Source organism: Lonchura striata, chromosome 3 (genome assembly GCF_046129695.1).
Source record: "Lonchura striata isolate bLonStr1 chromosome 3, bLonStr1.mat, whole genome shotgun sequence".
Classification (NCBI taxonomy): Eukaryota; Metazoa; Chordata; class Aves; order Passeriformes; family Estrildidae; genus Lonchura; species Lonchura striata.
Window position 1 is genome coordinate 50,583,757 of NC_134605.1, and position 26,289 is coordinate 50,610,045.

The 26,289-nt window shown below is 37.7% G+C and overlaps 1 protein-coding gene across 1 annotated transcript in view; it reads right to left on the reverse strand.

Annotated features, from left to right (window-relative positions):
* Positions 1–2,609: 2,609 nt before the first annotated feature.
* MAP3K5 (mitogen-activated protein kinase kinase kinase 5) overlaps positions 2,610–26,289 on the reverse strand; it is a 98,730-nt gene continuing 75,050 nt past the window's right edge. Inside the window, exons 16-30 of the mRNA XM_021553111.3 lie at positions 23,958–24,085; positions 22,880–23,016; positions 22,154–22,259; positions 21,033–21,190; positions 20,374–20,551; positions 19,555–19,575; positions 18,329–18,506; positions 18,062–18,230; positions 15,030–15,215; positions 11,465–11,570; positions 8,933–9,173; positions 6,075–6,187; positions 5,052–5,164; positions 4,092–4,168; positions 2,610–3,413 (exon numbers count right to left, since the gene is read on the reverse strand). Of these exons, the coding sequence (XP_021408786.1) occupies positions 3,353–3,413; positions 4,092–4,168; positions 5,052–5,164; positions 6,075–6,187; positions 8,933–9,173; positions 11,465–11,570; positions 15,030–15,215; positions 18,062–18,230; positions 18,329–18,506; positions 19,555–19,575; positions 20,374–20,551; positions 21,033–21,190; positions 22,154–22,259; positions 22,880–23,016; positions 23,958–24,085 (1,972 nt within the window). The 3' untranslated portion in view covers positions 2,610–3,352. The remainder of the gene's footprint in view (positions 3,414–4,091; positions 4,169–5,051; positions 5,165–6,074; positions 6,188–8,932; positions 9,174–11,464; positions 11,571–15,029; positions 15,216–18,061; positions 18,231–18,328; positions 18,507–19,554; positions 19,576–20,373; positions 20,552–21,032; positions 21,191–22,153; positions 22,260–22,879; positions 23,017–23,957; positions 24,086–26,289) is intronic.

The following is a 26,289-nucleotide window of genomic DNA, read 5'->3' on the forward strand; positions in this document are numbered from 1 at the left end:
GCTCTGCCCGGAGCAGGTGAGGGCGGGACCGGGGCCCGCGGCCCGGGAGCAGCCGCCTCGGAAGGGCTGGAGGCGTTTATGCGGCGGCGGTGCGGGGGCGGCCGCCCGCACTCCCGGCCCCTGCGGCGGCCCGGGCGGCCGAGGTGCCGCTGTTCACACAGGTGTAATTAGTTTTTTCTTCAGAGCAGCTCCCGCCGCATTGGCACGGCTCGTTCCGTACCGGCGCCGAGAGAAAAAACAGGTTTGGGGATGCTCGCCATCTCGGCAGTAGGTGGGAGGAGTGGCGGCCGCCTCGCAAGCCCAGGCGATTCGCCGCATCGTGTGGGAAAGAGCTGCACTGCTGTAGACTCGTTCCTGCGGCACGTGCTCTTGAACAGCCGGTTTTAAAGCTGCGTGCAACGCCTTGATTCCAAAAAAATGGCTCTGAAGAGCTGTCGATGCATCAGTGACTTCTGTAAAGGTCATGGTCCTGTTACCTTTCTTATGAGTTTGTCTTGACTTGCTTTATGCTGCTTTTCAGGCTCATAAGAGTGTTTCTCTTTAAGGTTTTCTCATCTGCATCAAAACATCATTTAATTTTGCATCTTCTTGTAAGTAGCACCAATCATCAGAAGTACAGGTGAAGGAGGGTGGATGAATTGGGGAACTCATAGGATGCAGCGGTGGAAGCAGGCGGGGAGGGACAGCTCCCTTAGTCTGGTGCACTTGGACCGAGCAAACTTCAGTCACCACAGAGCACCCCCCTTTCAGAAAGCGCTAAGTTCAGAGCACAAGGTCTTCTAGGGGGAGGAGAGATTAATATTTTGCTGTTGCACCAAGACCCATTTGTGCTCTAAAATAAGGAGTCTGGGGCTTGGGTGATAAACACGCCCTGTGGCTTGTGGGCAGGAGTGTCTGTAATAGAATAGGCTAGGCTCTGCTGAAAGGTGCAAAAGACAGCAAAATCAGCACTGCCTTGGTGGAGTTTTCACTTCTGTGCTGGAGGTGGTAAAGGTGTCTCTCAGTCATCTTGAGCCCTGGATTAGAACAGCACTGATCAAGGACTAAGAGGTTATCCAGGTTCAAACCCAGTGCTATGCCCTATGGTCAAAATGTTGCTCTCAGCAAAGTCCTGCACTACTGTAATCTTAAAGCCCTCACTTGGGGTCCATCCACCCAAGAGCATATTCTGGGAGCCAGGTTGAAGAATCATAAACTGACCTGTCTGATGCACATTATCCCGCAGTGTTATGTTTTATCTGAGGATGTAAAAAGTAATATCTGGTATCTGGTACAATCTATATGAAGTAGCCTGATGTAGGGATTTTACATAAGCTTTTGTGCACCGATCTAGTATCTGTATGGATTAGCTGTGCTGCTCAGGGAACGACATTCAGACCAGAATTGCTGGGGAAGTATAAGTGTACATGGCCTGGGTATGGATCAGATCCAACAGAGTCTCACCATGGAGAATACAGAACTGATTGCTAAGCAATGCTGCAGAAGCCACCTTGGGTCTGGTGAAGCCAGGAAAGAACTCTAGGAGTTAATTCCCAGCTGATGCCAGGCTAGGTCTCATGAAGACGTTCACTGGAAACCTCAATCACACTCCTTTCTCCCTTACATAGCTGGCATTTCTGAGCAGCCTGAGTCATAGAGAACAGGCTGCATGCTTTCCAAGTAAACAGAGCAGTGCAATTACTTTCCAGTCATACTGCATGAAACCAGAGGTATTCAAAGCTGGACCAATATAGGATCATGCTTCACACAAAAATCAAATTAGAGAAGTTCATTGTCATGGGGTTGCTTCTCAGTGGATAAAGTATTTTTTAAGTTTTGGGTTTTACAAGTTAGCTTCCACCACTGGTCTTTCTAGTGTTTAAAATTACCTTGAAAATGTATTGTTTTCTGCTGTAATAACAGTAGAAATTAATAAACAGTAGCTGCATTTCTCGTGAAATGCAGTGAAGTTTTTGGAATGAGTTCTACCTGTGCCTAAAAATCAATAGCACCATCTTCAGAGTACAAAAAAATCTGACTAAGATTATTTAATCTACTGTTCTTAATCTTATTTTTTTAATACATAATTGTTGCATTGTAGCCAGCAAAAGTTACTGTATACACATTAGGACAATGTGTTTATGTTTTTAAAAAATATTAGTTTTCTTTGAAAATACCTGCTAGACCTGAAAAATTAAGCCTTTTACTGGTTACCAAGACTTATGAAAAAAGAAGTAGCTTCTTGTCCAGGCAAGTCTTACCCTCAATGGAATTTTTTGCAGCTGCCCCAGAAGAATCTGTTGATATCCATTGCTAGAATGGTGGAGTGACAATGACAGTGGATGGATAGGGAACAACCACCATCCTTTTTCATTACATGTGAGAAAAAAAAATCATTGCATATACAAAAGTAGAAAAAGAAACAACAGGCCACAATGACTACAGTGCATGGAGGCAGGACTTTCCATTTCTCAAGTCAAGTACAGCACTCAGAGAAGAATTTTGTTTAGTCTTGGCTTGTTAGTACAGGAATTAGACTAAATAGAAAAACCAAGAAAATATTCAGTGCTATGGTTATCATAGTCAAATTGCAGTAAATTTAAGATGCATCAGAAAGGTTCCCTTGATACTCAGTTTGAATTTTTTTATTCAAATATTTTCCAGTTCTACACCATTGTTATTATTTTAGAAGTCCAAAAATATAGGAAAAAGTAAGTCTTAGGTTATTTTTATTTTCAATTGTGTATGTCAGAGATAGCTTTAGAACAAGCTAACATTACTGTGGTTCAGGTGTATACAACTGGTACAGTTCAGTAGTACATAAACAACTCTAAAACAAATGCACCATAGAACTTAAATTACCAAAAATAAACAATATTAAACTATATAGGGCAGTAGGTAAAAACAATTACCTTTAGGTCTTGCACACTAAAAGAAAAATATGCAATTATGATTGAAATTATGAAGCTCTACTACAGATAATATTGAGATATATTACAAAGAAATTGAAAAGTTGTTGTCACATTTTGGTTTTGTTCCAGTGATGAACTGTTATGTGAAATCTTACATCAGTTTGTCATGAAATTAACATCTGCTTACTTTAACTACAATATTTTATAACTTTTGTGTGTATGTTTTCTAAAAATTTTTTGAAAAACTTGCATGTAAAAACATTTAAAGTAAAATAATGTTGCAGGTTGTTTACAGATTCCTTATGGATTATGGGAGTAAAAGCAGTCAGGAAGCTGCAGTGTTTTTAACATTGGTAAACAAATACTGGATTAAAGTGCAACAGTCCTTCTGACAGCACACCTGCTCTGGCTGAAAGGAAATATTTTCATCTCTGCAGAGAAGCAAAGAAAAAATATCAGTGTCAGGCGTGTTTCTCTCGAAACTCAGTGATCGCCTTCCAGAGTGTGCACAGCATTCCTCCTCTGTAAAGAAAAATCATAAAGACACTCAGGTACAAAGATACTCTCTAGTCTGAAAGCCTTCCAACTGAGATGCTTTCTGATTTTCTTGCTCTGGTTTTGATCAATGATATTCAGTGGGAAGGCTGATCAAAGGTGAAATCCAACATGCATTACTCAAACAGAGAACAGAGTCCTTTTCTGGTTACAAGACAGGGCAATCTTTCCACTTGGCAGATGCCTGCTGTCTGGAATTCAGACTTCTGGTCCAAAGGACTTGCATAACCCACATTTGACTTCCAACATGATGCAAGCTGGTGACCTATACACCTGGCATGATTAGGTGAAATGTAGTGTTACTTACAGTCCATGAGTAATGTTTCTGAAGTTTGATGATGATAATAAACTACTGAAAGTTCTTCTAGATCTACTTTTTTAAATAAAAGCAAGGTTCTAATGGGATATCCAGTGTCTCCAGTTGTAAGGTAAATGTTTTACCTTAAAATTTTTCCTTCAATAGAAAAAGCTTACTTTAAGGTTTAAACAATATCAGCTCTTTGGCAGAAATGTATCAGCATACAAAGACATACTGGAAAGTATTAGTTATTTCAAATGAATTGTACACAATGCAGTAAGTAAAGATTTAGTAACAGTTAATTTTTCTTCTTACAAAGAACAGTTCATTTAACTGTGCAGGATTACCTCAGTCTCAAACATTTCAGATCATCTCGTGTAACATAGCAGAGAACATCCGTTAAGGTATAGTCTTCAGCCAAGAACTGCAGAAAGAAATTTAAATAAACATTTTGTTAGAAACATTATTTAAATTTCTAAGCTCATCTCCCTAGAATTATCTGCCTCTAAAAATAGAAGGGTATATTAGAGGAAAAACCTAAAATTGGGCTGAAATCTGGCATGTGTAACAGAAAAACATGGTTTCTACAAATACAGTGAATCTACTTAAATTTTACACTGTATCCTCTGCATCGGCATACCAGGCACAATTTGAAAGATGTAATGCTTTTACAGCTACTAAAAACCTTTGTCAACTGGCATTTCTATTGCTACCACTGGTATAACAGAATTACAGACTTCACTGAACACAAATTCGACCATAAGTAATAGCACATTTAACCCATGAGGAAATTAAAACAGTTAAGATGTACCTTTTCAAGAATGGCATCTAAATTTGCTGTAATTGAACTTGGAGGAACCTTTGGTCTGATTTGTAGGAGTGATAACTACATGCAGGTATTCCTAAATTAGCTGAAATCTTTAACACCTCTAAAGTTATATAATTTGCTGCAGAGCAGACTGATCTACTTAGGATATTTCACTGTAGCATAGCTAGCCAAGGGTGAACATGTATCCTGTATCCAGAGTATCATCAGCAGGAATGCTGCAGTGTGTAAAGACACTGAAAACCCAAGAGTGTCTATTTACCAGGATATTTTATTGCTTTATTTACAATCAGATTTAGGAACTATTAATGGTACTTTATCTTTATGAAGGCCTTCACATTTATGGCTTTTTCCTATCTTCTGAAAACTAATTAATCTCTCAAGATGTGCTAAAGTAATTAGAAAGGTTTGGTATTTTTTTTAAACTGATTCACATAACAGTATTGCAACTGTGTCAGGCAGTGAATAGGATCATTGCTACCTTGTTTATTGTGGCCTCATCAGCTCCATGAACTCTCAGCCAATTTATGAGATCAGGGTCTTCGGTCCCTGTGCCAGCGGAATGACGATGACGGACAGACAATCCAGGAATATCTGGAACAAGCATATTTGAGACAAGGTTCTGTGTTGCCAAAGCAACCTCTTTTCATTTTTGACTCCTCACGCACTCTCTTCAGTGAGCTTTTCCTTCAAGCTTAGAATACCAGTGTCCTCATAAATAAATGCCAATTCCCAAGGAAAACACACTTAATTACAATTTATAGACAATTATACATTAATTTCTCTGCTTAATTAAGGATAGAGTTAAAGTAGGGTGAACATTGGCACACACAAAATTTTTCTGCCTTCTTCTGCAAATGGCTTTGCTAGTACAAGGCATATCAATTTCACTGTCACTGTTTCTACACTAAGGTTGTTGCATCAATTAACTACACTGTTCAGTGTAACTCATACAGCTGCTGCACAGGCAATGTCTTAGGCTGAGGATCAGCTGCTTTTGGGAAGCAGCACTTAGAAGCAAATTACACAGAAATATCAAACTGCATTAGCACTTCCACCTTCTTCAGGGCAGACACAGCAAACTCAGCTTTCCTCAGTAACATTTAAGTTGTATTTGTGTCTGACCAATTAAGTGTATTTACATCTCACCTCTTGAACTTTCACTGTAACAATTGGAACGGTCTGTAATTCAAGGAACATATATCTAAACATACTAGATTATCATCTTCAGGGGTAATATTTATTCGGTAGGATATGAGCCTTGTACTCTTCCATATAATTACAAACAAAAATATTTAAATCATACCATTCCCTGTAGTGTGATTAACAAATCCAGTATTTTGTTTCCACAATGTATATTCTTACTTCAGAGCAAACCCTGCCAGAAGCAGCACATTAAAGCATCTTTGCTGAGGCTGGCTCAATAAAATGGACTGACGTTTAGCTGGCACTTTTCCATCTGTAGCCCGTATGAAACTTTTCTTTAAAAATTCTTCTCACTTACCTATTGGCTGTGACCTGAGCTGTAGGTTCCTGATCTCTTGATCTTTTTCTTCTATAGCTTGATGCAAGAGGACTTGAAACTCTCTCTCCTTTTGAACTAACTCTTCCAATAACCTGTGAAATAATGAGAATAAAGCACTCATTTCCTTCAGTAGCTTCAAATTTTCAGGAAAGGAAAGATCTTACTATATCAAAACTGGAAACATTGCTGAAAAAGACAAAGACAGACTTCTTCAGCTTTTACTGAAGGTATATTCTTTCACTATAGATTGATTATGACCTATATCAAGATATAAACATTCTTACAGAAGACCCAAATACACCAGCCTCCACATATATGTTCACCCACTAAACAAGTGGTATGGTAGAAAATTTCAGAATTTCAGTGAGATTTCTACAGCCTGTGCTCTGCTTTAAACAAAACTGGATCTGAGAACAAATATCAAAGTGGTTCATAAACTAAGGACCAAACCTTTGTAAGGAAAAATGCCAGTTCACATCTCTCCAGCAGACATTTTCAAAGGTATGGAAATGGTATAGAAGTGATGAAAATGTGATGAAAACATATGTCTGCATTTCATAAATATGAAAAATACATTCTCAACCACACAAGGGGTATCCCTTCCTCACATATAAGGCACTCGGTGCCTGCCCTCCTAGGCTATACTAAGAGCGAGAAAAGAGGAGGCAAAATACTTGCCTACTCCCCTAAGAAATTGCTTCCAAGAATGTCAAGCAGAAGTAAATTGAAACTCATGTTTGATCTCCTTCATAACACAAACCCAGAGAGAAACCTGGAGAGATTAAGTGGCTAGCACCATTTAAGCTGATGAAAATAAAACAGTCAGAATATAATGGAAAATTAATATGTAAAACTGCTGCAATTTGTTCTTTTAGAAAAGTGGTTTATTAAAATGCAGGACTTGTGAATGATATGTTATCAGGAACTTGGTCAAAATTTGGACATGGAGAGCAGACTCATAACCCTATCATTGACTCCTGAGAAGTTCTGCCTTGAAAGGATTGCAGCATCTTCATCCCTTTCTTGAAACATCTGTCAGCCTGAGAACCATGCAATAACTGCTCCATTTCAGCATGTTTCCTTTTATTTATCAATGTATTTTTTTTTTAATTTATATCAGCTGAGCACTGCAACCATTTTCTGAAAGACAGGAATTTCATTAGAAAATGTGCCACAAAAGCCCCTTACCTGCCTTTGCACAGGGGTAAACTGAATTCCACATGATTGCATTGTAAAGGTTTTGAGCCCCATGCAAGCTTTTAGCTTGCATTCAGGCCTACCAGAAACATATTTTCACTTGAGTGCTTCCACACCTGAGCTAACAAACCTTAACAAATTCACCCTGCATGGGAACAGAGCTGCTTGGTGCATCTACACAACCCCACAGCTTGGTTATTCTCAGTGCAAATTGATATTCCATCCAGACAGGTCACCTTTCAGTTAACTTATTCCTACTGTATCTATTCTGGTTGAAAAAGGCCTTCAGGGCCAATAAAATAATTAATTATTTTCTCCTGGTAACTGCTTGCTGCTTATGACAATAAAGCTTTCATAAATATTTAAACATTTTTCTGTACTATTTATTCAAAATCTCTGCATGAATGACTGGATGTGAATATTTGGCCAAAGGCTTTGCATGTGAGAAATTTACAGAAGCAAAGTGTTAGCAAAAAAGTACCTCTACGAGCTGATCATTTCAGAGGCCATTCCCCACCATAAGCTTTTGAAGTAAAGTGAGTAAATCTTAAATATTTATGTATTTCTTTAGGTATAACAATAAGAAAATCACAATATTTCTCAGTGGTCACAAGTAAAAATAATAATTGTGACATAAGGACGCCAAAATACCGATACTTCATTAAATACAGGACCGTATAATTAATTACTCTATTTCTGGCAACCTTCTCAGACACATGTAAAAATAAAGTGTAATTTAACATTTTAATTTCAAATGAAACTGCAGCTCCAAAGAATGTTCTACCAGCATAACAACTGTCTTACTGAAGACATGTTCTCTTTCTATCAAGGCCACATTCAAAATCTGCTGAGGTCAGTAGGAATCCAGTGTCATAAATAACATGCTGCAAAAGCAAAATACCTACTTTTTGGTATACCAGACTATTTGGTATATTTTGATGAAAATCAAACAAAATATAGAGAAGATCATTTCCATTTGAATTTTTCTATTAAAAGAGAAACAAAACCTTAAAGAACCACCTTCCATGTGCATGAAGTGCAAGACATATTTCTGAAAAAAATACAATATCCAAATTTCTGCCTCATTACTTCTTTTAAGCAAAATATCTATTTTCCCCATCTTCCTCTGTTTAATAAAAAGGTAATGGGTGCTGGTAAGCACAGATCCTGCTTGCAGTGACTGCTATGCACAAAACAAATCTGAAGCAGTTTCCTTGTGGAGTTTCTGTGTGGCTGGCTGTTAGCTTGAGTTCACTTGCTGAGAATAGCTATAGAAAAGAACAGCAAGTTCTGCCTTAATGGAAACAAAACACAACACCATTTATCAGCCATACAGAGCACACCAAAGAGAAAAAGCAGAAGTTTGGCAGCAAGTCAGTTTTGTTACAGACCTTCCCTGAAAGGGCACCTGAAATCAAGCCTGACCTTAACTTGCATCACTATGGTTTTGTTGAAATTCATAAAACTATGTAATTGATCAGTCACAGCTAAACAAGGATCATCATTAAAAGGAACAACCTACACTGCAATGGAATTTTGGCACTGTCACTAGTATTGCAGCTTATATATCTTTTGAAAGCTAACCAATGCATACTGCTGTAAGCAGGCTAGTGTCCCTGTCTCCTGATGCCCAGACTTACCTGTTTGTCTCTAATTTTAGCCTGCCGAGCTGGACACTCAGTGATCTGTGAGCAGCCTGGGAGTCATGGGACACCGTAGAGCTGAGTGTGCTCACACCTGAGGTAGCTACTGCATCTTCCAACACAATGCAAGGCTGCTGGATGGTTTGATTCTGAGGCTGTTCATCTTGATCTTCAACTTCTATATCATCTTGATCGGCTGTATCACTTTCAGATGCAAGGCTAAAATGTGGCCTTAATTCTATTAAAATAGAAGCAAAAGAAAAACCACCAAAGTTGTTAAACTTTAGTTAAATATTAAAACAAAAGCAGACCCAAGTGATTATTTCCATATCATCCTATAGCTTTGGTTACAACAGACCTGAAATTTCTGATTTCAGGACAACAGATATTTTCTGCGGGTTTAAGATCACTCAAAATATAACAGCACCCTTGTTTATGCAGATTATTATTCTAGCCATTGAAGGTTCAAGAGTTGTAAAAAAAAAAAACTATCTGTATAAATATGATTCCAGATTTGGCCACCATTTAATGTCAAATTGTGCTGAAGTATCATGTACAGCAGAGTTTCTTTTGCTTAATTCCATTCTCAATAGTTTGTATTTTCTTATGTATCTGACTTTAAACATTTTATTAAATAAATAAACATTATTTCTTGTCTATCCAGGTATTCCTGCTGTTGCTGTTCTGGCATATTTATCACTCCATCCTTATAAGAATATCATGTTCACCAAAAAATGCATCCAAACACAGAGAGGAAATTACAAAAAGGCCCCTCTCCCAACAAGTAAAAGCACACTTCCCTTCTACATGAGAGGGAAGACTGCCTATTTTGTAATGATGCACATCCACAAAACTACAAACACAAAGATATACCCTGGTTTCTGTTGTTCCCTGTTTAAACTACCTACCAGGGCCTACCAGGTATGTGAGATATGTACACAATATCTGACACTCCTATACAACCTATTATTGTTCACAACATCTGCTTGTTAATTCTAACTATTTCATATAAATATTTCTTCCTTCCTTCCTTCAATTGTGGCTCCTTACTGCTAAGAATTCCCTCTAGTCTTCTCACCAAAGTGTAATTTTTTTCCTGAATCCCACTTGCTTTATGCCCTTTCTGCTGAATAACTAAACTAACAAGTATGTTTCTCTTCTTTACAAAAGAAACATTTGTTCCTTGATCTATTTTGCCTCATCATTTCAATGCCAGATACCTTTTTCAAGGCTGAACATGATAAGATCAACAGAGCTGTGCTTCCCCTAAATTCAGGAAAGCAGATTATTATATAGCAGTTACCCAAATACTGCTAGGAAAATATTTCTGAATTTGCTTTGAACTTCTTATTAGCAGGATACAGAAGTTATTTGCCATTGTTCAGCACCAGGCAGCATAAAATTTGCTTTTTACCATTCCTTAAACATCCCATAACTTTTACAAGTGTTAAGGGCAGTGATAAATCTCCACATCATAAGAAAAAATAATAAGAAAAAAGAGCGAGACAAAGGGAGGGGAAAGTAATCAGAATTAGGGAAGCAGTGCCTGAAAACTACTGAGGCACAGAGGCTTTTGTTTAAGCTTGACCACCTACAACTAATGCTGACACTGGGCTGTATGGGGAAGAAAAGTCTACTAAGGAGGAATTCTACAGTTACTCCTATTACACAATGAAGTACATGCCTGTAAGAGGTGTTCAGCATTCTAATCAGAAGACAGAGGAGTTTCTTTATGACTTGAAAGTAACACAGAAACTCCATTTATATCTTGTTGTTTGTGCTAGAGATATGGAAAATAAGGAGAATAGGAATAGATGTAACTTTCAATGTAATTTTCAGGTTCCCTTATTGATAATTTAAGACTCAACCCATTGCAGGAAACTGGAATGTAAGTATTCTGTTTATTATAATTATTATTATTATTGAAATGTAAGTATTCTGTATTATAGCATTAAATTACACATTTGAAAATATCACAATTAATTCCAGCATTAGAAGTTAAAAAGAAGCAGAAAACCTAAATTTGAAAATAGGTAGAGAAGTAAGAGAATGGGCTACAGTTTCATCTAAACAGACTCCTTCTCTAGTGAAGCCATACATTCTAGTTCCACATTTAAAATGCAATGTACAAACTGCAGGCACTGCAGACCTGTTCATTTGGTTTTGGCAAGTTTCAAACCAAAGGTCTGGGGTTGTTTGGGTTTGTTGATTTTTGGGGTTTCTAAAGATAGCTTCTGACCATAAGCAATAGGCAACATTTTGCACTTCAAAAAATTAGGTCCCAGAGCACCTTAACCTGCTACTACTCACCGTGTTGCAGAATCATTTAGATTACACATTCTGGAAAGGTGCTTTCCAACATAGCTTGAACAATACACAGATTAGTTTCTGAATTGCAAAACACACAGTGAACAGGAAAAAGGCCACTGCTGGTTTCAAACTCCTAAGTGAAGCATCATAATCACAACTCTAAAGCATGTTTAAAGAGATCAGCTGATAAACATTTGCTGAGTATTAAGAATGACTCACCTGGGACCAGAATTGTAATAGCAGTCTGCACAGCTTTTCTGATTATGCTGTCCAGTGCAAACATCCAATGTGGCTTAATATTATGATTTCGGAGAACTTTATTGACCTAGTGAGAGAAAATTCAGTTCAGATATTACATTCCCCACAACTTAAAATGAGAATATATGTCATAAAAAGTGTTTACACTTCTAGATGTTGTATCCGAGTAGATAATTACAATTATTTCTTGATAGCAACATTATCAACTTTATCCATTTTATTGAAGTAATGTAATATGTTGTGTTTTTCACAAGTACTGGTTCCTGTGTTAGGTGACTGTTGATGGCTATGATACTTAACCTTCATGGCTGTGGAGAGAAACTTCAAAAGAATGCAAGCAAGACAAATAACAAGGACTATGGTATGAAAAGCTTGTAGCTGAAGATAATTAATCTTGTTCCTTTTTTGACATCACTTTCACTGCTTGCTCTGAGCACTACTTGTCTATTTTAAAGTACAATTGTAGGAAATAACAAAGAACTAATGTAATGCTGCTCCTACTTAATTCTGAAACTAGTTAATTAATGTTAGTTTAAACAATTAGGGAACTTCATCTCCGCGCTGAACCATTTTCTCTTGCCTTCTACTTCTTACTTTGTACAATCTGATGGTTTTCTACACTAGGCTGCTCCTTATTGCCTACAGGCCTGCTTACAAACTGCTTTTAGTCATGTTCACAGATGCCTCTATGGATACTCCATGTCACTTGCACAAACTTCTCTACCTCATGGAACTGTCTTCCAGCTCCCAAATGACACAGAAATGCCCAGCCAACAGTAAGCAGCAATAGCATGAGATTCAATGCTGTTTTCCAGGCACAGAAGCAATCAAAGCAACAAAGTAGAACTTAAACAGTTGCAGGAAGCAACAAATATAACTGTATTTACAAAATTATCAGGTTACAGTGTTATAAAAAAAGGGGTAACTATTGATTATGAAAAAAAGTGGCAAAAAGATACTTCACTCTTCCTATAAAAGGGATTAGTTCAATTTTCTCATATTGTGGTAACCTTTCTCTAAAAAATGACTGAAGTTAAACAAACAATGTCTTCAGACAGTATGTAAAAGTTATTAATCCTACTATTTTCACTGCTAAAAAGCAAGAGTATTCAGTAACGCAGTAATTCATGTAGGTACCTGCACTGGCTTTGGTTGGGATGGAGTTAATTTCTTTCACAGCAGCCCACATGGTGCTATGTTTCAGACTGTGACTAAAACAGCCTTGATAACACACACATGTTTCAGCTCCTGCTGAGCAAAGCTTACGTGCTGTCAAGGCTGCCTCTTTTTTTTACACTGCCCCAGGGGCAAGGGGGCTGTGGGTGGACTGGAGGCTGGAGGGGTACATGGCTGGCACAGCTGGCACAGCTGGCACAGCTGGGCTAGGAAATATTCCCTTCCGTATAAGGTCATGCAATAAGCGGGAGGCTGCTTTTTCCAAAGGAGTATTTGCTCAGGGATTGGCTGGGCACTAGTCTGCTGTTGGTGACTGACTGCTTTTGCAACACTTACAAGTTTTTTCCCCCCTTTCACTTATTTGAAAATCTTTATTTTGACCCACAAATTTTCTCACTTTTAGTCCTTCCAATTTTCTCCCTCTTCCTGTTGGGAGGGAGTGAATGAGTGACTGGGTAGGGGCTTTCCTCTACCTGCCAGCCAGGGTCAACCCAGCACAGCAGTACTTATCTGCTCAATTCTATTGCCAATGGCCACGAGATGGCACTTGGACACTGTGTTTGGATTTGGAGAGCTGTCAGCAGTGCCAGGGGAGCCTGCCCTGGGCTGGCACCTGGGCAGCAGCTGTCCCAAAGGCTTGCCCACTGCCCTCTGAGGCAGCAAAACTCCCCTGTGCAAGCACTTTGCACCTTCCCAAAATGACTGCTATGGAGACAGTGACGTGCTAAGTCTACCTTTATTGAGAACTGAAGAAACATAATCTAACTTTGTCAAGATCACAATCATCCATAGTAATGTGATTTAGTTATTTATATTACATCACAAAATTACTTTTTCTTGGTTGGTCTGATAAGGATGTTGTGATTATTAAACACTGTAACCTAAGATCACCTTATTAAGTACCAAGAGCAAGGGAAATACTTTCCTTCACTTTTATCAGTACCTCAGTCTCTGCAGCATCTGAGGTCTTGATACTGTCCTGAAATCAGTGTAGTACTATGGAAATTTAATGTATGGCCAAAAGAAGTAAGATTGCACACATATAAAGCAAAGTTTTAACTTTCTGTGGATTTACTTAAATAGTAGATAATAATGAGAGAGACATTTATCAGTTAAAAAACAGCAACTTGTAATTATTAAGTTAATAGAAAAGAATTTTTTTTACTGATAAGAATACAACCCAGGCAATTACTATCAAACAACTGATGCCCAGCGACATCTCTATCAGAACACTAATACAAATATTTGTACTATTACCCCCTCCACTATTTTCTTGACCTTATATGCTTGTTTTTTCTCTTCCAGTATCAAAAGAATATTAATATGAGGTTAACAGAGAGAGCTGAAAGCATATTCAAAAGAATCAAAGAGAAAACTTTTGATTTGTAGAAAGATCTCTTTCACAGATTAATCTAATACTTTTTCTTTATAAAAGCATCTAATTCTTGTTAGTATAATCTATGCAACAGTTTACATGCTATGCCATCCTTCCTGACAGCACTTCTACTTGTCTGAGTGCCCCAGGTTTGAATTCTAAAAGAATCATCCACCTCAAATACCTACCTGAATTGTCATTTCATTTTTACTACATGACTTCAGTCTGGACAAGTAATATTCAGCACAGCTGCACCCTCCCATGTTCATTATTCATCTTAATCATTAAGCCTAACTGCTTGTGAACCAACACTTAAATCTTAGGAAAACATTTGCTGTTTGTAAACTAGCTATTTAAGGGCTACTCAAGCATGTGTTTTGTTACTCAATGTAGGAGATGATAAATCCTGCATTTATTATTGGTAGAAAAGTAACAATTTTAATTCCTCCCTATTCTGCTTATTACAAATTAAAATAAAAATTTCTAGTTTGGCAGAAATCTGATGCTAAAAAAAAAATACTACAATAAGAATTCAATACAGTATTACAAGGTAGACAAACTACTATGGGGGGCAATGCTTATAAAAGAAGTTGAAGAGATCTGCATTTGTGTAGGATAAACCTGACATTCATTGTTAGTCTTAGTACCCAGAAAACATTCCAAAATGTGATTTTAAAAAAAGGCTTTCCTGCCTTACTACTATGATACAATATACACACAATTATTCGGAACTTTCTAAATCTTTAATCAGCAAGATCTCAGCAGTGTTCAGGGTCTGTGTCCTGCCAAAGGATCACAAGGCAACCAAACTGTCACTGATGTGGGTTCAGATTTTGCTATTACAGTTTCAAGCCCTCAGATATTATTGTTTCAGCAGCTCTGGGTGGAAGTTAAACAAGTTCTCTTTGGTCCTGGTTTGATTATTGTTATTTTCAGTTTAGGCGCACAAATTTCTTAGTAAAAATTACAACTTACAGCATCTTGAAAACCAAACAGCACAAGCTGCACTTGACTGATGCCATGGCTGTCAAAGTCCAACTCCAGCTTCAATTTTGAAAGTGTGGTTGCGATGATTTTGCGATCAGTGGACCGTACAAACTCTCTGAGGCTGGAAACGAGTGTTGTGATATGTTCCCACTTTAGCTTGGGTTCTTCCGCTCCCTGTCAGAAGAGAGAGGAAAAGAAATAGCTTTGGTAATCATCTTTTGAAACATACATCCAGAAGGACTTCAGTCAATAATGTCAGTTGGCAATATGGGTTTTCAGAAATTCTGCTGCTATGGTTAAGGGAAAGGTGCAGCTGCAGGTCAGGTGCTGGTGGCAGCATAACTGCAGCAGCACAGAGCTCTGGGGCTGAACTCCCTGGTGACTCAGGTAGGAACTCATTAAACGGGTAGCTGACTTAGTTTCCCACCAGCTGCTGAAGAATGTGTGCACACTGTACTGTGTATGTGTCTTTGTAACAGTGAATAAAGATATTAATAGATGTACTGTGCACTGGATACTACAAATTACTCATAATTGTAAACACACAGATACTTTGCAGTGCCTCAAATTTCTGGGTGTCTCTCAGAGACAATGTGCAAAGTCCTACAGCAGCATTTATAAGAAGAGATTTGTCAAAGTTATGCAGGAGGCTCACAAAGGGACTGGTTGTTTCTTATGTAATGTCCTAATTTCCCTTCACACAGAACTTCTACACTTAGCTGTTCTTAAAGCGAGCCTACAAAGATCTCAACTTTTCTAGTATAAATATTCATTTGCCTATTTTTAAAAGCTTTTGTGTTTTTGCATGAGCTACCAAAGGAGTGAAAGGCTCAAAAGCATTCAGCAGAATAATCAGCCTAGAGTAACTAGGAAGCAGAGCACTGTATTTGCTCTAATAAGTAAAGTTATGCCAACTAAATGCGAATTTCAAAGCCAGATCTTAAATTAAGCCAGAGTTATAGTTCAACATGAAGGATTAGATGCTTTCTCTGAAGGAATTAAAGTAAATATTTATATAGACTAAGGATATCCAACATTGATTTCTGTAAAAGAAGGACATATGGTGTTTGGCTCTACTGCAGTTCCCGGTTTTATGCCATGAATGTTATGGGCTGGCCAGACACCAAGAACTCTTGTTTGCCAGTAACACTGAGCTTTTAACTATAGTCAATTATTTATTATCAGGATGAAACAAAGATAATTTTATTGAAAAAGAAGTTTTAAAAAAAAGCTAAAGTTCTAGAGCAGTCAAAGATAGCACTGACTAAAACATCCACCTGAGACAAAAAATCCTAGCCTCTGATCTTGATCTGCTTTGAAGAATTCACCTGATGATTTTCTATGCAGGAGTGGATCTCTCACTGTTCTGCAGTAGCCAATCTTATTTCCAGGTAAATAATTAAAAAGCCATTAGGGCAGATAGGTAAATTCTCACTGTAGCCCTGGACTAGGAGATCCAAGTCCACCAAGGCACTAGGCACTATGGGGGCAGGAGGAGCAGTAAGACTTGCTAATTAGAAATAGTGACCCATTTTATGAGGGGCATTCTCCTTCCATAGCCCTCAAACCCAATGACTTTGCTGAAACCTTTCTTGTGGAAAGTGTTTGTGAAGAGAAAAACTTACGAAATCCTAAACCCTGATGAAGCCTAACAAGCAAGCCAGGCTTGTTCTATTACTAATTTCTTGCATTTCTCAAGGGAGAAAATAGTCTTTGGGAGTCAGAGCTCAGCATCCTTTTGAAGGGCAGCCAGTCACATGAACATGAGCTTTGAACTCTTTGGCTCTAAAATTCTGTGTCTCTGCTTTTCCCTCAGGCTGTTCCAGCCCAAACTGGGAAAGGCTTGAAACTGAGCAGACTCTCTGGGATTTGTGATTGAGTTTCAGCCTCTCACAATCACTGATTATTACTTGCATACACATGCAAAAACAGTGTCTGTTAAAGCAACACTCTCGCAAAGAACAGATCACAAATATTTTTCTTACTGCCTTATCTTTTAACATTTTCTGTAGTTACCAGGATAACTGTGGGTTACTCTCTCCCCCCTCCTAAGAGTTAGAAGCTGTTTTTATTTGCATGGCACCCATTTCCAAATACAGTAACTGTAGTACATGCATAGCAATCATATTGGTTTGCATCCTTCTAAACACTAGTGTCTTTAGAAGATGAGTTGTCATGTTTTATACAAATGTTTTAGACCAGTAATACTTTGCCTTGAGAATGAAGTGAAAGAGTTAACAATGAACACACACGCAAACAAGAACAAAAATCCTGTCATCTGATTACAGTGTTGCAACACTTAGCAGCGTGGTCATGATGTATTTCTTCAATGTCCTCCTGAACTGATACATCATCATAATGAATCATCCCCACAACAGAGGGCCAAAAGGTCATTCTGCAATTATTTTGTTGTTTGCTGTAGCTCTCACAATTACTGCATCTTCCCTCCATACATGCTCCCGACTGCACTGAAGAATAGCTGCAATTTGTTTTCTCCCTAGCCCCTCTTTCCCCTGTTATAGCTGTTGGCTAGAAGGCAATGGTGTATCCACCAGCCCCATTTTTCTACACAATAGCCTAATGCAAGGCCAGAGCAGGCCAAATGACCTAAACCTCCCTCTGTCAAACCAGTCAGTAAGAACACAGAACTTTAAAAGAGCATCAAGATAATCCACTCCTGGAGATCATCTACCTTATATTAGTAGGCCTGACTCAGTTACTCAAATTTTAAGAGCACTGGCAAATGTATAATGAAAACATGTTTTTCTGTTGTCTTGCCAGTAGTAATACCAGTTATAGTCAAAGTAAATACAGAAAAGGCACATGCAATGTGTCATGAACAATTTCAAAGCCTGTTTTTAATAGCCCAAATAAAACAGTAACCATGAAAGCTTATGTATGCTTTCTAGTTTAATCAAACTTAATTTCTAATTGCTTTACTATGTTTAATTTCAACAGTCCCAGGTAACTGCAGAGAAGTCTTAGAATTCCATAAAATTCTTGCAGCCCTCTGAAATTACCTGAGTCAAAGCTTCCATCAGGTTCCTCACCACCTGCTCTTGGTCCTCAGTTAATATTCTGTGGAGGGTGGCTCTCCTTTCACTGTCCTTCTTCAGCATGAAAAACCCAGAATCTTTCTCTTCAGGTGAAGGAGGTGCACTGTGATCCTCAAAATGTTCATCTGGGATGCTGAATGAAAGACACAGTGAAAAGAAACATTACAAAAACCATCCCAATGCATGCATTCCTAATCTACTCTGTAACAAAAATGTCAGGTAGCTCTTTACCTCAGAAAAAGGGACCGGATTCCCTTCCCATCTTTTTCTCCACAGGATTTGGCTCTTGTTTTGAAAGAGAATGGATCAATTTTTAATTCTGTATCAGGTGAGACAGAACCATATTCACTGCTGCTACTTGTATCTTCCACCAGAACAGGGACAGGTAAGGATATGCTCCGAAGATACTCTATTTGTATAGGAATATTCAGAAATTAGAGTTTAATAATACCATCAGAGTTTTGAAGTTAAGAATATTGTTTCAAAGGAGACAGAAAAACTCCATCCTTCCCACACACCAACACAAAATATTAGAGAAAAATTGACAAAAAACTCCTAAAGTTTTTTCATCTGGAATGGAGTTATCTTTCAGGTATGTTTTTATTCCTGAAAGATGGAAATGCTGGGCTTCTTGTGATTTTACTCACAGAACTTCAACACTGAAATGAGCGTGCATCTCCTATCATGACTTCCAGCAGTAGGAAAATGTTTCTATAGGGTAAGTCACCTAAGCACCTCCCAAGATATTAATTTTATGGGTGCATATAAATATATATACATATATATTTATAAATATATATTCTATAAGACATATAAGATACATTTCTTCATCAGATTAATTTGTACAAGTCTAATTAATTCATAATCATTGACTAATAATAATAGACATGTAATTAAGTAAGAACTTTTAGTTTTAAATCCAGAGCACATATTACCACTGCAGGAAACTACTACTATCTGTTTCACTTTGATACCAGTTCAGCATGAGGGTAACTATGTGTGTGTTCAGTTCCCTCCTGCATTCTCCCAGTTCATTTCCTGAAAGAGATGAGTATCCTGTATTCTGGTCTGACAAGGGGCCTCAAATGCATTCTGGTTTGTCAGTTATAGAATTTAGTCTATTAAAAATCTGTGTTATCATTCTCCAAAAATCTTGGCTCTGTGGCTACTATAAAACAGCCACTGGTTATCACCAAATGTCCTCATAAATGACAGCACAGCCCTACAAGCCTGTATCACCCATCTGCCTGGACAATTAAGCCATAGTCTGGTAGGATTAAAAACAATATTTCAGATATGCAAAATGAATTAGATGTTCCCAATAGAGAAGGGTCACTTATTTTCACAATTGTGACCACTTCTCTTTCTTTTTAGTGTTGACATATTATACCAGGATAAGCGATAACTACAATATCTACACAGGTATGTTTTTGATGGAGAAGGAGGTTAAAACTCACCATTTGTGTTTGCTGAAAGGACTGTGTGAGAAAAGGAAAGCAAAACAAGGAAGTTAAATATGCTGAAATTAACTGAGAAAATAAGCACAGTCTAAAGGGTAACTTCCCATTTTTATGGACTATCTCAATTCTCACAGCTGCAGTCTTCAAAAGTGCAATTTATTGAAATTTAATTTTATTTTGAGGGGGTAGAAACCACATCATTTCCTTTACCTGATATTTTTCTTTCTTAAAGTATCATACTAAAAAATATACAGAAGATATTTTCCTAAGTATATATCCACACATAATAGAATATTTTATAACTGCTCTCAAAACTCCTTTGCTACTTTCTATAATATAGAACACTACAGGAAATGAACATTTCCTGAAATGAAATTTCAGAAATGAAATAATGCAGTGTATGCACATTTGCTATGGGACAAAGATTAATTTTGCTTATGTAGAAAACTCCACTGAGATTTAAAAACATGTTGTAACCTTACACAAAATATACTCTCTATAAATACTCTTTCAGTGAAAATGTATGCAAATTAAAAAAGAAGGAAAAAATGAAACAAAAATACAACAACCATAAAAGCTGCACAAAATCACAGACTTTTAAAAAATACTAGAAATATTTATATAAATTGACTTCTGTGACAGCATGATAACAGAATTCTGCTACAACAGCATTAAGCTGCTGGTAGAGAAGGCCACAACTGATCATTCACATGGCATGGAGATCCACTATGTTCATCTTAAAGACTAAATCAGCAGTTCCAGGAAACTGTACCATGGGCAAGAGGAAACTTCCAGATTGAATTTAGCAATGCTTACCTGAGAGCTTTGAAGGAGACTTTCTTTTCTTGCTTGAAACCTTCAAGAATTCGTCTATCAGTAGCTCATGAGCAAAAGCTCGTTTATCAGGATCTGGTTCAAAGCAACGCAGTATGAAAGCCTTGGCTTCTGCAGACATGGATTCGGGAATTTCTGGGTGTATTTTAAACATTCCCACCTGAAACAAATAAAGGGAGAAACAATGGCCTGAACTGTTCTTCCCCCAAACAATAAACAACATCAAAAAACTATTTAGATAGTAGAAGTGGTATATCATTCTCAGGTTTTAATATTAATTTTATACAACTAGTTTATTAATTCAGGGAAAAAAAACCCAAACTGTTACAAACTGCATAAACAATTACATTTAAAACCCCCCACAGTTGCAAGTAGAGGCTCTTCACAAAGTAGAAAACTGGTTTTTTCTCAGTTTGGTGTTGTTTTTTTCTTAAACACCCAGGCTGCTGAATAGCTGCTATCTCTCTACTAATCTATTCAAAAATACATATATGAAACAGATTATTGTTCTTAACATCCTCAGAATCCAAGCACTTCCTTTATCTCCCTTTCTTTCAACTTCTAATTCTCCAAAACAGTCATTAGATGTCCTATGTATGTTTAGAAATACAACTCTGAGCTGTACAAAGAAAATATCTGACCTTAAACATGGCTGCTTGTGGCTCCCCCAGCTCATAAAATGGGGGTTTCCCTGTAGCCATCTCAATGATTGTGCATCCCAAAGACCAGATGTCTGCAGCCTTCCCATAGCCACGTGGCCCTTTGTCTATGATCTCTGGTGCCATATACTGGAGGGTACCTGTTTAAAACATACTCTTTTTTGTTTACTCAGGTGTAATAATGCTGCAAATAGATAGCTAAAAGACAAGATGAACAAAATGACTGAGGAGTGAACAATACCAGAAGACTTAAAAAAATCCACTTTTATTATTCAAAATTCTAACATTTCCACATGCATTCTATATAAGACTCAAAATACTACTCAAGATATTACTTGTGCTAAAAGCATTTGGTATCATCTACTGATCTGGAGATTACTTTTCAATGTCAATGACAACTACTAAATGTTTCTATGAGCTTAGGATAAGAGACAGTTTTCATTTATATTTTATATCTTAAGATTAAAATATGGGAAAGCACTCTGAATTGTATCCAGAGAGGAAAAGGAAGAGCCTGAAATCTTAACCTAAAAGGGTAGGTGAGATGAACATTTTCTTCTGAAGTAAGGGAATCAATCTGACACATCATCCTGCATTCTGTTCCTTTTACAGAATCAATGGAAGAGCAAAAGATAGAAGTAACAGTCACTTCTCATTTTACATAACTATTTAATGCAGTGCCACTACTGCATGATTTAACACACAAATAAAATTATCAAGCAGAAGGAGGAGCAACTGAATAACAGGTTGTGTAGATACACGATTCTGGAGATGAAGTCAGGATGTCCAAGCCAATCATGAAAGAAAAAGATCAGCAAGATGAAAAAGCCACACACACAGAGACAGACTCAAATAACACACAGGAGAGCCACAGCTCTTCTGTTGTAGAGGACTTTGATGTCACAAGTGGAACATCCAAAACAGCACTTTCTTTGAACAGTGCATACAAGTACAGCATGTAGCTTAAGATTATATATCCAAAAGTTATCCTTCCAGTAACCTTTTATACTGATTTGAAGTCAATGAAAGTTCAGCATCTGTGGATTCTGACCCTACATACACAGTTCGAGTGAGGATAAGAAAAATCTCCTCTGGGAACGTACCAGTGAAGGTTTCAGTACAAGGATTGATTCCTGCAAGTCTCTTTGAAGTTCCAAAGTCCGAAATCTTTAACACTCCACTGTATGTGTTGATAAGCACGTTATCACCCTGAGGAAAAGAACATGAAGAGCAATTATTTTTCTCTGCAGACCCTTCATCTAAGGCTTTTTGCATAACCTGTTTCTACAATGCACTCTTCACTAAGTGACTTCTTAAGAGAGGAGATGAAAGAGAAATCAATACTGTTCCCGCCTTATGCAATCCATTAACAAAACCTTCATCTTAAAGTGAATTTCCCCTCTTACAAGGAGTTCAGCTAAAGAATACCAAAGGAGAAAAAAAGGCTTTTTTTAAAAAAACATGCCAAGCACTTTTTCATCTGCAATCTCCTTGGAAAAGAACTTGCTAATTATACCATCCATAATCTCCACTTCTATCAGATTTTATGGAACTTCAGTCATGTTTTTGAAAAAAGAAAAATAATTAGAAAAAGAAAAAAAAAAAAGGAAAAGAAAAAGAATCATTTTAGGTTGCTATATGTGAATTTTCCTAAAATAAAAAACAAACAAACAAACATATTTTTTGGTGCAAATTGAAATCAACAATGGTTCACCTACCTAAGCCATGGTTCAGAATAGCAGAGAGCTTTCAGAAAAAAAGTTTTAAAATTACAGAACAAATAAATGGCTACAAAATACTATCAGGCTCAATTCCCTGCAAATCTTTACCTTTATGTCTCGATGCACTATTTGATTATCATGGAGGTATTTTAATCCTTCAAGAATCTGCTTGGTGTAAAAGCCAATTGTCTGCTCATTATTTTTTAATGGTCCCCATTTTGATCGTAGAAGAGCAGAAAGACTGCCTGTAATTTTGGAGAGCAAAAAGTGAGAATATAAATCCAATTAAATTCTGCTTTCTCCCCCAAAGGAAAAAAAGTAACAACAAGCATCAATCCCAATCCAAGTGTAGGTATCTAATCTTTAACCGAAGTCCTCTCCAGTCAAATGCTTTTTTGCATCACCACTGGCCTGTGCAATTAAAGAGAGAGTCTCAGTGTCTCCTGGGCAGTTTGCAAAGAACTGAAGCCCATGGGAAGGACTCCCATTGGAGAAGCTCATGGAGAACTATCTCACTTGGAAGGGACCCCATCTGTGCTGGAGCAGGTTAAGGAAGTGAGGAGTCCGCCCCTTGAGGAGGAAAGAGTACAATTTTGATGACCTGACCACTTTCACCATCCCCCTGCATCACAGGTAGGAGAAGGGAGAGAAAATCCTAAGTGAATCTAAGCCCAGAAAGAAGGGAGGGGTCAGGGGAATGTGTTCCTAAGATTTGGCTTTATTTCTCATTACCCTGCTCTGATTTGGTTGACAATGAATTAAATTATTCTCCCCAAGTCAAGTCCATTTTTCCTGTGAGGGCAACTGATGAGTGATCTATCCCTGTCCTTATTGCAACCCATGAGCCTTGTGTTGCATTTTCTCTCCCCTATCCAGCTGAGGAGCAGAGTGACAGAGTAGCTTTGGTGGGCACCTGGGATCCAGCCAAGGTCAGTCCATCACTGATCTGTAGGTAAAAGGAGCTCACTTGCTATAACAATGATCTGAGATTTATCAGTAGCACACCATATCTAACTACTCAAGCAGTTTGAAGACAGTTTTCCATATTGATTTCAGAAAGAGACATTGTAGAATATTACACCTGCATGAAATATCTCATAGCCCTATTATAGGTTTTTAAACTTTAAAATGCTAAGAAACCAAAAAAACCTATCAACCATCAAACCAGTCTTCCCCCAAAACTTACCGCCTGGCACTTGTTCCATGAATATTTTGATGAAGCCATTCTCACTAAGAGAACCTAAATACTGGACAATGTTCTTATGTTTGAGATGCTTATGCAAAGCTATTTCTTCATGCAGAGGCTGGGAGTACCTGGAAAGCAAAGAAGCAGTTTATTCTTCATCTCAGTGAAGAAAGACTTGAAACAGCTGACATTGAAAATGATTATTTGTTAAATTAATGTAACAACACTGGTTGTGACCAGCACATACTAAAATATTATGAGATCATATGCAAATACAAATAATGTATACAAAATATATATAATATTATGTATTCATACACACATAGTGTTACAAACATACATAGAGTATGGCAAAAAAAATTTCTGAAAAATAAACTCCACTCTAACTGCAAGAGAATAAACAGTTGTGAAAGTGGTTGCATTCATATTGGTACCAAAGTGAACTAGTAAACTATAAAGCTAGTATATAAATAAAAACACTTCAATAACAAAAATGAATCACCATTTAAATTTTAAAGTAGAAGCCTTTGCTGAAGGCTAGGTGGGGTATCAGAGTAAGAAAACAAATCATTAATGGAGAGATATTTAGAACAACAGATGAAAACAATTTCACCAAATTCAATTTAGTCAAAGGCAAAGTATTTTTTAGAGATATGCTTTTCAAAAACCTTTTTGGCAAGAAAGTTTCTGGAGTCAGGATGTGTCTCCAGTGTTGAACACCACTAGAACTCAGCAGCTGATGTGCTGAGCCGATGTATAAGATCCACTCTGACACTCTTCCTAACTTAAGTCTGCCCTAACACTTCCCTTGGAGGTGAGTCAGCTGCCAGATTTTGTGTATTTTCTGTGTATTTCTGGCAAAATGTAGACAATATGCTGATAGTCTAGTGGCTATATTCTCTAAAGCACTAGCATCTGTGGCAACCCTTTCAGGGTAGCTGAAATAGATGAAGGATACTGACCTCCTTCTTTCAGTCCAAATGTTAAAAGTAGTTGCAGCATTTGCAATTGAGGTTTTTACGGGAAAAGTACCTGTGACTCCACTTCCTTTTAGCACAGGTAGCTATCACTGCTCTCACAAAGAGCATAAAGCTACTAGTGGAAGCTGAACTCTTTAAAAAGTGTAGGGAAAAAAAAAAAGTGGTCATTTGAAAATCCCACTGGAGAACAACTGTTGCAGAAAATAATTATTTAGTTAATGAAAAGTATGATTATGCAACTCTGAGTCTGTTTACTAAAAACTAATTTGAGTTATGTCTTATCTCTCCAAATGATTATAAAGATTCTGACATTGTTAGTCATACAGAAATGCAAAATCAAAGACTGTATTCCTGAGTTCTGCTAATGAGATACTAATTCTGAGCAGCAGCAGCAAGACCACTATAATTCGTCTTCCCACACTTTTACACAGCACAGTTGAGACTTGAGCAACAAAATAATTTTGCAAATAAAGTAAAGCCATAAGAATTTTTTTCCCTAGGATTAAGCACTTTTTGTTTTAGAACTTAATCACTAGAAGACTTTAAATTATATGAACAAAAATTCTTAATCATCATCATAGAATGGCTGGAGTTAGGGAGAGACTTTAAAGCTCCAACCCTCCTGACATGGCCAAGGATATCTCCCACTAGACCAAGTTGCTCAAGGCTTTATCCAAGCTGCCCTTGTCAGTCACTCTTCTCTTATCTGCTACTGCTGTAACCCTGTCACAGAAAGCCACAAATTTGTTAGGCCTGATTTGCCCTTAGTGTTGCCATGTCCATTGTCACCAATCACCTCATTATTTTTCCATATACCTTAGCAGTTTTAAAAAAGACCCATTCCATGATCACAGTCAGCCTAGAGATGAAACCATTATTAAATTCAATGGGTCTTCCTTATTAGCTTTTTAAAAATGGGGGTTTATTTCCCTTTTCCAGTCCGTGGGAACCTATGGATGCAACTCTTCAGGCCCCATGGACTTGTGCATGTTCAGGTTCCTCAGATGGCCTCAAACCTGATCTTCTACAGAGGGTGGTTTTTGATTCTCCTAATCCCTGCCTTTGCCTCCTGTGACTTGGGTAGTGTGGCTGAAGCAATTGTTGAAGACTCAGCCTTCTAATGTCCTGGGTAACCAGGCCTCCTGTTTCTTCCTGGAGAAGGTCCACATTTTCCCTAGCCTTCCTTTTATCACCATGTACTTACAGAGGTTTTCATTATGCCATTGACATCCCTGGCCACATTTAATTCTGTTTGGTCCTCTAGCTTTCCTAACCTGCTCCCTGGCTGCTCAGACAATATCCAATTTCTCTGTATTCCTCCTAGGCTATGTTTCCTTGCTTCCAACTTTTGT